This window comes from Strongylocentrotus purpuratus, unplaced genomic scaffold (genome assembly GCF_000002235.5).
Source record: "Strongylocentrotus purpuratus isolate Spur 01 unplaced genomic scaffold, Spur_5.0 spur5_scaffold_11, whole genome shotgun sequence".
In the NCBI taxonomy this organism is placed as follows: Eukaryota; Metazoa; Echinodermata; class Echinoidea; order Camarodonta; family Strongylocentrotidae; genus Strongylocentrotus; species Strongylocentrotus purpuratus.
Genome location: NW_022145596.1, coordinates 12185989 through 12197987, shown reverse-complemented (window position 1 = coordinate 12197987; position 11999 = coordinate 12185989). Strand labels below are relative to the sequence as shown.

At 36.9% G+C, this 11999-nt stretch overlaps 1 protein-coding gene across 1 annotated transcript; it reads left to right on the top strand.

Annotated features, from left to right (window-relative positions):
- The first annotated feature begins 255 nt into the window (after positions 1-255).
- On the top strand, positions 256-10336 carry LOC583834 (cyclin-G1). The gene is made up of 8 exons (XM_783727.4): positions 256-385; positions 2677-2805; positions 3728-3865; positions 5363-5437; positions 5789-6055; positions 6433-6552; positions 7131-7354; positions 8201-10336. Exons 2-8 carry the CDS (start codon positions 2686-2688, stop codon positions 8427-8429), a joined length of 1173 nt encoding a protein of 390 aa, XP_788820.3. The 5' UTR covers positions 256-385; positions 2677-2685; the 3' UTR covers positions 8430-10336.
- The last annotated feature ends 1663 nt before the right edge of the window (positions 10337-11999 follow it).

Genomic DNA, 11999 nt, shown 5'->3' with positions numbered 1-11999 from the left:
CAATACACTTTGAGTTTGATACAACTATTTTTATCAAACTGAAAATGATTATAAGTGGTAAAATATCGAAAATCAAACTGATATCATTAATACTGGCATCATCAAATATGATACTGAACAAATATAAATAACGGAAAGATTTGTGGCAAAAATGTTCAGTATTTTACTACTTGCCAAACAAAAACCTTAATAACGAACTATGGTAGAAAACGTAATCTCATTTCCTTGAGCGTTTCTTTGTTTGGCAACAAATCGCCGCGCCAAAAGGCGAAATTGCGAATTTGACAGCTGAGTCAACGATTTCTGAAAAAGTTAGGCAGGGGAATATCTCTGAATTTTCAATATGTTTGTGACAAATCAGGTATTCAGGGTCCGATAGTGAATTGTAAGTATGCTTTGATCAAATATAATGTTGTATTTCTAATGATTGGATGTTCACAAAACCTGGAAAATTACAAATTTAGAGAGGATAATTGATGCTCAGCGAGTTTAACTGACGCTCCCTAACGGTCCCACCCATATTGGAAATGTGAGGGGGCCGCGGACGTTGAAATCAGATTTGCTCTGAAAGGTTTTATCAATCATGCTGCATGTGAATGTTATGAGTTTGAGTTACAATTATTGTTTTATGATTTTTAATGAGTGGTAAATTGTTTTTCCTGTAGATCTACTCCCAGGGGCCTAGGGCCCCGCCCCACTCGATCACAAGCATAGGCTTTTGGGGGTCTCAATTTGGATCATGTTATTGTTTGTTCGTCATGATTGTCAGTGTCACTTGTCGGGTGTTTTTTAATAAACTGAACTGAACTGAATCAAGTCACAAGTGACTAGGCCTATTAATATGTTGTGAAGATTGAATTTGAAGTTGTGGACAGTATAGTAGAAATTAAAAGGTAAAACAAGTTGAAGTTGAAGTTGAAATCACAAGTTTTCCAATAGTCTACCTCGGGGCGGGGCTTGTGTTGGTGAATGGGAAAATGACATGTAAATTGTCAACACCAATTCAATTACAAGCATCAGTTCAGCAGACGATATTCAACACCAGCTCTGACAATCTGAGTCTTGGTCTTACTTAGTCTTACTAGAGTAGTGGCTCTGGTCTGCGGCCGATCGGCGGGAACTGCCGATTCTATTTTTATTGGAATACTCACAGAATACTTCAATACCCTCAATAAAGAGTCCATATACTTACTTATTAAATAGAAGTCACAAATAACCTAACTGACCCACAGCATGGTCAGCATTGACAACGTTTCGAAATGCTTCGAGTTCCCCGGTTTGCGGGCACGCATTACCGGTTTGCGGCACGCGTACGTCACAAAGCTTTATGCGCTACGTCACGATGAAAGCATGTACCAAATTACTACGGGTAACCCAAATTCTCATGTTTATCTGTTGCTATGGTAAATTTGTCAAGTTTTAAACAATTTCACCTTTTCCTCGAATGGATCATCCCATCCGGGGGTAAGTACTACTAGAAACTATCGGGTCATAGCGGGTACACACATCAGCACACATACCATCATACACGATCCCGCATGTTATGTGTGTATTAACACCCCCCGCCGCAAACCAGAAAAAACATGTAATTACGTGCCGGTTTGCGGCCACCCCATGCAACTGGCCATGCGGTGGCACAATCAAAATATCTGCGATAGGAGACAGACCACAGCCATCATACTTCCACAAAAACATCAAATTTCACCTCCAATCGGACAAATATCGGACAAATAGAGCTACAATATTGATCTAGTCATGCCTCGATTTCTTAACTTAAAAGTTAGCACCTGCTGGAATTTTCATCGGCGACTGGTGCCGTAGATTTCCGACATCGCTGACGGATACTCCGTACCGACAGGAGCACCTACTACGGACGTTTTCGGCAAAGCAGAACTTACCGTGGAATCCACGGTAGGTTTCAATGATTATTATCGAGTCATATTCATTTTATTTTTATAACAAATACCCCTGGCCGCAAACCGGGCGATGCCGCAAACCGGAGACTCTACTCTAGTTTTAAAATGCAATTTTCAACACACAGACTACTGGAAATGCGTCGTATTTTCTAAGGTCAACCTCAAAACCTGGGCTGCGTCTCATGAAACTGTCTTAAGTACAATTTGAGTGACATCCTATTGAAATGCGTGTATTAAGTTTGACACACGTTTCAATGGGATGTCGCTCAACTTGTACTTACATCTATGACGGTTGGTGAGACGCAGCCCAGCATTATTTCAAGTTCAATGTTGTGGCTGGTGTTGGTGTTGTGAAAACACCAACACCAGCTTTCGACATCGAACTTGAAATCACTCAATGTGTTTGATTTACTCATGAATTTAACTCCTAAAAATCATAACATTAACTATATTTTTATAAATAGGGTCTAGGTCTAGGTCTTATGCCAATGAAGAACTTCTGATATTTACCAATATAACTTTCAAACATTAAACTAGAAATTACTACCAAACTGAAATAATTTTGTTTTGTTCCTGCAAATCTACCAAGTTTCTGGAGTATTATGTATGAATTATTTCAAGTTCGGCAACTACCACCATTTAAAAACAATAATGTCAAATGGAGAAATAAGCCAGCATTTGGTCAATCATTATTCTACCAAGGTTCATTTGTCTAAAACATTTCTTAAATTAAGTTTTATTCTTTTCTATGATTTCTCAGTATAAAAATATGGAGAAAGGTACACAAAGCATGGATGCCAAGGCTCACCTCGTGAAGATGATGCAGGTTGCTGTGGAAACTGAAGATTTCTATCAACCATACCTAGAGTACATCTGTCAACAACAAGAGGTACTTGGCCCCACATTTCTATTCTGCTTTCGACTATAGCTTATCTTTCTTGTTTATTACAAGGACTGGGTTTACTTTACATTTAAATAATAATCACATTTTTATAGCACTAAGTTTAGCCAGGAGGGATTAGACCCATCAAGTGTGGCAGATCATCAGATGAAAAATGTTCCCTGAAAAGCATAGCTCTTCAAATGCCTTAATATTCTAAATATGGCATGTAACATCATAAACATTTTCATGCCACATGTTTGTGTAGTCCCATATACATAATTCTGTGTACAGTGCTTGTAACTTTACCAAGACTGGGCCAAGTTTCTTATCATTTTGATGATTCTAGAACTTTGCAGTACACACCAATACCTATATGCTAGATGATCAACCTTTTCAGATCAATTCCATGTTTCTTTCACAATGCAATCGCATGACCAGAACTCAACTTTATCTTTAATACTATGTTTCTAAGCACTTTACAATGTAATTACTATTAGTTAGTTACCCCAGTCATTGAAATCAAATGCTAATAGTGCACATGCTAGGGGTGCATCTTCAAACAATCATCATTCCTTTTCAAAGTTTACATTGTACATCTACCTGGTGAAACATTCTGAAATTACTTGAAAACCTCTCTGAGATGTTAATGAACTTAATAGTCACAACCAATTGAAGTCGTGCAGTCACTGTAATGTACTATAGTTTTGTTAATGTTTCCTCCTTTCTTTTTCCTTCCTGTCTGCGTTTTTATTTTCATGATTTTGTATACTGTAAAGGGGTCATTTTCAGTAAGCCTTTTTGTACTTTTTATGATCCTACCACTTTCACTTACAAAAAGAATTTGTCATTTGTTTTGAATGTGTTGTCTTACAGTGGAAAATAATGATTTGATTTGATATGACTCTTGACCTTGACTCTTTACTTTCAGGACTCTGATTGCATCCTCCCCTACATGCATGATGTAATCCTTGATCGCCTGCGAAGCCTGAGTAGGTTCTTCCAACTTTGTCCAGAAACCTTCTTTCTGGCGGTCAATACTATGGACAGATTCCTTTCACTTGTCAAGGTGAGAAAATGCTTTTATTACAGTTATAAAGACTGTTTAGAAACAAGAATACCTGGGGGGTATTTCACAAAGGGGCAATTCCACGGTAACGGAAGGACACTCAGACAAGATTTTTTAACTTCAGGTTCATACTAAAAGAACTGTTTTATTAGTATAAGATGTGAAACAGTACAGATATAATACCTATATAAGTGCCTTTAATTCTCCCCAAAAAAATTGTCATTATAGTTAAGTAGTTTAAGAATGTGCATATTAATTATCTCGGTAACGGAAGGACATAAAAATGGACATGGTTTTTCCAGTTAATTAGTGTTTATCCAAACTTTGTGAAGTTGATGAAGCTTTCCACTTGACTGAAACACATTTTGTTCCCCATAGTTTAATACATACTAATAAAACATTTCTTTTAGTATGAACCTGAAGTTCAAAACTCTTGTCTGAGTGTCCTTCCGTTACCGTGGAATTGCCCAAAGACCCAAGTTGAACTCATCTCTAAGTTGGACTTAACAATTATGGAAAGCCGTTAGCATCCTTGAAACATTTTGTAAAAGTTATTTTAAAAGGCATAAAATGTTGATTCAAATCATTCATATTTTCTATTATCAAGGAGATTTCATGTTCTTGATGTGGAATTTATGAAAAATCTAAAATACTTCAATTTTTGCTTTTGGAAATATTTAATTGTAAGGCTACGAATGGCTCTCCATAAATTGTAAGTCCAACTTGGAGTTGAGTTCGACTTAAGATCTTTGTGAAACACCCCCCTGGGCAGCATTTCACAAAACTGTCGTTAGTACAAGTTCGCCGACATCCAATCGGAATGTGTGTGTATTGTAATTAATACTCCTGTCTATAGGATGTCAGTAAACGATGTGTACTGATAATGATGATCTCTTTTGGGCTTTTATGCTCGTAAAACAATGATAAGATCAAAATTAGGACACTTCATTGGTTAGCTTCATTCTTGTAAAGTTAAAAGAGACATCTGCTCAAGTACCAATGGTAAGGGTGACTTAAGTTTGTCTGACAATTACCATCGATTTCCCTGACATAAAAGATAAATATGGCCGGGGGTATTGATGATTTGAAATGAGCCTCTTAATGATTATTTGAAAGGGAGCCCCTTGAATAATATCTCCATTGTCGTGCCATTGTACTGTTTAAATATATAATATTGCAAATATATTGAATGTGATTTGAATACTAAACAATATTTAAAGATATTGAATAAGAAAAAAGTGAGATGTATATATTTTTTTACAGGAAAAATTCAAGGAAGATCAAAAGTTTAAAATGGAACACGTACTAACAGAACAAATGGAATATTAGATTTCAGCTTCCATCTTAATTCCTTGAGTAGAAACAGCTGTATAAAACAAACATCCAAATTTACTGATTTGTGCTTATTTGAAGAAAAGATGCATGTAACGTATACTTGTTACAGCATAACTTATTGAATGACACGATAATTCAATATTTCTTCTTCTTTCCATTTAGGCCCGTCCTCATCATCTCATGTGTATTGCAATATCAAGCTACAACCTTGCTATCAAGGCTCTAGAACCATCAGAGGTGAGAATAACTTGATTGTTTATCCCCCTCCCCTTCCCCATCTCTATCTCTTTTTCTTTATCTATCTATTTTCTCTCCCCCCCCCCTCCTCCCTTCTCTTTCTTTCTCTCTCTCTCTCTCTGTAACCTATTTGAGTATGCTCACCTTTAATAATTTATCCAATTTTGGTATTTGGTATTTATTAACATTTATTTCCTTCTCAACAGTACAATATGAAACACAATGCATATATACATGATACATGTAACAATTTTTTCAACATAGAGTATACAGTAAATAATTCAGATACGGAAGGAGGCAAAAATACTCAATACTCTGCAATATCATCAATTTCTTTCTTGCTTTCAACAGTCATCGATATCGGCCGAGGACCTAGTCCGCATCAGTCAGTGCGGCTGCTCAGTCAATGACGTACTGCGCATGGAGCGCATCATTCTCCAGAAGCTTCAGTGCGACCTCCAGGCCCCCACTGCTCACCGATTCTTCAAGCTCTTCCATGCATACAGTGTCGTGCAAGGCATTCTGGGTAACGATACTGCCATGCAGAATACTCAACTTGAAAGCAGCACACAAAAGCTGGAGGCGTGTCTGTGTTACTTCCCTTTAACTCTATATAAGGTAAGTTCAGGACCCCATTTCACAAAACTTGTCATCAGTGACCAATGACAGTTTGTGTTATAAGCTACTGAAATCCTTGCTTCTGATTGGTTATCAACAGATTTGTCACCGATTTTTGTCATTTGTCATTGAAAAAAGGCTTTGTGAAACAGGTCCCTGGTAATGGAATTTAAGTGCATGAACTCTTGACTGATTTCTTAAGTTGCCCAACAGGATTTCAGGTTGTCACTAGCAACCAACCAGGCAACAGATATTTATAGAAATGCACAATCCTTGCCAAAGTTGTAGAACTCTTGTCACACATCACGCATAATCATGTGCAATTTTTCTGTCAATTCGACTGATAACTAACCTTTGATATATTCTTGATTGTTTAGCCGTCAGTGCTGGCGCTGGCTCTCTTAACCCATGAGTTACCAAACGCCTCCTGTGAAGTACACAATCCCAATGATATCAGATGGATGAGGATAGTTTGGGATATACAAAGAGTATCTCAGGTAAGTGACTTTAGTTATAACCCTTTGGATAACTCAGATATGTTTGATGCAATAACAACATATAGATGGGAAAGTATGCCACATTGAACGAGTTGACCTATGAGCTACCATATTCTTTATATGAAGTATGATACATGGTATATGGACGGCTCAGGAGCATTGTGATAGCAAATGAATTGCACAAGAATATATATTGACTGAGCTTACAAGTTTCAAGGAGTCGATAAAGAATGTCATCTGTGATGTCCTTTCCAACATGAATTACGAGAGAAGAAGAAAATTGATTCTTATCTAAATGCTCTTAAAATTTTGAAATATGCATTAATGTAGAAAACCAATGCACAAACATAATACGTACAGTCAAACCTGCTTTAGTGACCACCTGTCTACAAATACCACCTGTCTGCAAAGGCCGCATTTTTGGTTTCCCTTGAAATCGGTTTCTCATTGAAACATGTACTAAAGGAACCTGTCTACAAAAACCAATTTGTGTGTTTCCCTTGGGCGGTCGCTATAGACAGGTTTGACTGTACATTTAAAGACCTCACAACATATCATCTGACCTCTTCCCTTTTCAGGTCAGCGATAACGACCTGGTCAGCTGCCGATCTCAGGTCAGCGAGTGCCTGCGGATGTACTCTTCCCCGGTCTCTCGCATGCCCCACAGTCGCCTGACATGGATCGTCAGCACCAGAACAGCCAGGCAACTCAAGTTCAGTGCTCAGATTTCCTCAGACCTACCTCCTATACCTGAGAACAGGGTCCTCAATAGTTCCTTGTTGTCTGATGGGGATACTGATGAGTAAGTGATCTACAAGTGTAGAACTGGGAACTGTTTCACAAAGCCTTTGTTTTTCAATGACAAATTACAAAAATCAGTGACATATCTGCTGATAACTAATCAGAAGCTAGGATTTCAATAGCTTATATAAAAATTTGTAAAATGGGACCCTGCTAAATTGTATGAGATTTACTTAGGGATGGTTGCACACCTGGGTCTTGTCTTGAAAACAGTTCTGATTGGCCCTGATCAGTTACAAGTGCTACATTCATTCATAAACTTTCAATAATAATAATAATAAATCTGGATTTATTTATAGCGTAATACAAATACCGTCTCTAAGCCCTTTATAGATTTCCCATCTCTTCTGCTCAGAGTTGCATTTGATAGCATTGTCAAGTGATTGCAATTAATCACACATTTTTGTAAAAGTATAGGAACATAATTAGTAGTTTTCTATGTGTCTGATAACTTGGAAAAAATTGCAATTGTTGTACAAAAAGATGAATTTGCTATCTCAATGACGAGGTAGGTTGCTCAGATGTCATCTCAAATTAAAATTTGAAAAAAAAGAGTCATGCACACATGCACTGTTCAACAAACTGCACTAGTCTTTGTCCCATTTGGGAAATCTCAATATCTAGTATGCTCCCAGATATCAATAAAGATACATGTAGCAGTAGCCCTACTGTATTAATTTTTTGTATGTATTCTTTTAATTCAATATTTTTTTGGGGGGATAAAGCAATTTAATTGTAATAATAAATATATGTCCAGTTACATTCCCACATCCATTTTAGATAAGGGAATATCAGTGATTCAACAATCCAATCATTCACTTTCATTTTTCCTGCATTCATTCTTCAGGTCCTGTGAGATATTAAGTGATGTTCCAGACATCCAGTCTTCACCCTCTGAAGTTGAGGTGGACGATTCAGATGACGATAAGTCTTCCTCCGCAAGAACTCTTGTCCTAAACACTCACCAGCTTGCCTCTCTCTCCACGGATGATAGTATTTGTGTTGAGAGGAAGCTCTTTACGTATGAAGACGAGTCCTTAGCCTACTGTCCAACAAGAATCCACGGAGGAAGCTGACTGGCGGCCGACAAGGAATCATGATTCCTTGACAGAACTGAACTTGGTAAACCTTGGTCCAGGATGTTGATTGCTGGTAGATCAAACCAATCGTGGATGTGTTAGTATCAGGCAGATCAGAGCTGACCGTGGTCAGAAGGACCATTTCTGACCATGGACACTTCTCGGGCAGAAAACTGACCTTGATTGCAATGCTGGAGGCCGAACATTGTTGATCTTGATCACGTCGTCTCAGGCAAGACAATACTCTCAGTCCGCTGTCTACATTCTCTGGGAAAGGAGGGAGCCAACTCCGCATTTTTATGTTATAAATGAAATGTTACATCATTGTTGAAGTGTTATGAGTTATTGTGTTATTGACATTGATGCATTTACCTAAGAACTTGTGACAAGCAAAATTATGTGCCAAGATGGACATCTGATGTGAAAAGCAAGCCAGGATAAAACATTGGAAATGCAAACAGAACTGCCTCAAAGGCACTGTGTTGATCACCATTGGAATTGTGTTAAAGGACAGCTTTCCTGCATATTCGCTACGTGGCCAAAGTTGCCAGTGGAGGCATACGCTATGGATCTTGTGTAATAGAAGTGCTTTACCTCACGATGCAATGGTGCTTCCTGAAAAGTACTGTGCAAGCAGTGTAGCATAAATGTGTCTTAGAGGATGTAATGAGCACAGAAAGTAAAATGTAACAGGAAAAATGTGACAAAATTTGTTGTGTCAAACCAAAGTGCAAATGCAATTTTTGATGTTGAGAAACCCATGTGAACTTTATAGTTGTTAAGTTTAGATATATGATACAGTGTTCTAGAGAAGTGAACAGAAAGTACAGTTTGTAAAATAGAAGATAGTGAAGACCATTAAGTATCTATGTGCAAAATTATCCACAGTGAATACCTGCAGATTTGCAAAAAAAAATATCAGCGACTGAAAAATTGTCCATATCACGATGGAATAATAATGCTTAATCTCGTGTGCCAGAACTCAGAAGCTTTATATTTTGCCATGACAAGATTTAAGTGAGATGCCTATTTATGAATTCATGGTGGAATAGCAGATACAGAATTACTGATTTTCATTTGAATCCAATGGATAGAGAGATAGGTACATGTTGGTAGGGTTTACATGCAACTGACAAGAAGGTGCTACTACTACAAGTACATGCAGTGCATGCTGCAGGGTTTTGGGATAGTGCATTGTTAAATTCATATCATGTACAGCTGTCTGTCTTCTGTTATGCTAAGATCCCTTATATCTTATTCTTCTGGAGGTCTGGAATACTGTTAAGGTTTCTGTGTGCACCATGCCCATTTTTACATTTTTTAAAAGTTTTATGGTTAGACTAAAATATGGAAGGAAGGCTCAAGACATTTCGTATGAAAGCAATCGTGGTTGAGGTATGGCCTACCTATGCCAGACAATCGTCCAAGTCGTACTTTTTGTACTCTTTTGCAAACAGAAATCTAGTCTTACATTTTGCAGCTGCCCTGCTTTGTAAGGCAAATTTGCAGGAATCACCTATATTTAATTAAGAGGTACACTGTACATGTATGTGCAAACTACTCATTACTGCAGCAAAGTCTTCATGTATTATGGTTAAGTTATTTGGATGGTGCTATGACATTGCTGCATTGCAAGTTTGTGGGACTGATGTGTGCCAGATATCATATGCATAAACTTGTTCTCTGCAAATCTTCAGGGACTTGTTTTAATATTTTATTCAAACTGTATGTCTAACGTTATCTATTTGTATTTCACTGTATTCCTTTTGAATGTCTTCTTCAGTCCCATATATGTGTTTTGAGGTCAACATTGTGACATTGAGGCACATGATTTTTATGCAGTGGTGATAAAGATACTATATTTTTGTATTCATTCATGTATTGCTTTACTTTAAAAGTTCAAAGATATGTCTTCATATTACTACTTCATATTTGTAAATTTGTTTTCCTTTTTCTTTACTATTAAGTATCTGTCTATAGTTAAGTCATTAAGTTACTATTCAGGTACTTTTTGCCTACCTCAAAATGTTCTCTGGTTGTTCTAATACCTAATGCATTAGGTAGTTTCCAAACATTGAGAGGCTAAATTTATTTCACCCCACATCTTGAAAAGGTATAAGTGAAAATTTTGTTTCATACTCTTTATAGGCAGTTATGCAGATTTATTTATTTCCAATTCTTCATGGCAAAAGCAAAAGAAAACAAATCGTAAAGTTTCTGAAATGAACAGAAAAGCTATTCAAACATACAAAAGGCAAGCTTTCCAAAGAAGCATGATGACTAAGTGGTTTAGCAGTCACATCAGTGGTCTCATGATTGGAAGGTCCTAGGTTCAAACCCAAGTCAATGCGCTAGTGCCCTTACGCAAGCATTACTCCTCAATCATTACCATGGCCCTCAGAAGCTCATATAGGACTTGGAGCCATTTTGGTTTCATTTCTTGTCCATCCACAACCATCTTTTATTTGATTATTATCCACTGTACCTATTTTCTTCCAATGCTAAGATAAATAACATGTTTTGGGTTTGCTTTTCAATTTCAAGTACCGTATGCACTTTTTCAGTTCATTTTTTCCTTCTACAAAATCTTATGATTCCAACGACGACGTTGGAAAAAGACAAATGCGAGGCAAATTTTTGTCTTCATTGTAAACTGTTTATATCCCATTTGAGTTTATTACCTGCATCGTGAAGCTGGCCGATGGCAGCTTATAAAAACTTTATGTTATGTAACATAAAGAAATGATATGGTTCTTTTCTTTGTGATGATATGGTAAGGTTTTTTTTGTTTGTAGAATGTCTTTATGAGCCATTAGCAGTATTCAATTTTCTACATGTATTTTGTCATGACAATGTAGTGTAAGTGTGTCAACTGTCAAGTAGTAAATGTTCATGTGGCTATCTTATTTGAAAACCTTTGAAGGTATTATTTATCATTAATTGTTGGACTGATTCAGAATCGGTTTAGAGAAATGGAGGGCAGCGTGATAACCACAAAAATTAACCACTCAATTCAGTATTTTTAATGTTGTTAAATATAAGTTTCACCCCAAAATATTTTTGGCAATCTCAAATGGATAAACAAATGTGGGAGAAAGTTCTTATTTGTTGATTCCCCGCAGTGAATCCGAGACATACAATTTATTTTGTTGTTGAAAGAAGTACAAAACTGGCATATTTTGAATTGATTGTTTTCTATTGGAAACATATTGAGGGGGCCCAGTCACTCTCCAGAGTGCATATACATACTGTCTGTATGGAAACATGAAAATTATCCTAGATAATTAGGAAAAAGGAGCAGATGATAGAGAACTCATTTTGGATGACAGGTTTGACTGAACTTCTTATGCACACTGAATGGACTAATACCAGTTATTACAAGTTGCCCTTGTATATGTACTTGTGATTATTCATAATTCACTGCACAGCAATGACATAACAGAAGTATATCCATTGATATAGAGTGCAAGTCAGTTTGCAGCAAAATATTGCTTATTGGTCACCTTTGACTACTTTATTTCAACATTATTTTGTATAATCTGAGAAATCTTACTTTTCAAGTTGATT

What these genes read in the sequence shown, in the direction of transcription:
- LOC583834 (XM_783727.4), top strand. Translation starts at nt 2,686, where the DNA reads ATGGAGAAAGGTACACAAAGCATGGATGCCAAGGCTCACCTCGTGAAG. An exon ending in ACATCTGTCAACAACAAGAG is followed by an intron (nt 2,806 to 3,727) that starts GTACTTGGCCCC and finishes CTTTACTTTCAG; the next exon opens with GACTCTGATTGCATCCTCCC. An exon ending in GATTCCTTTCACTTGTCAAG is followed by an intron (nt 3,866 to 5,362) that starts GTGAGAAAATGC and finishes CTTTCCATTTAG; the next exon opens with GCCCGTCCTCATCATCTCAT.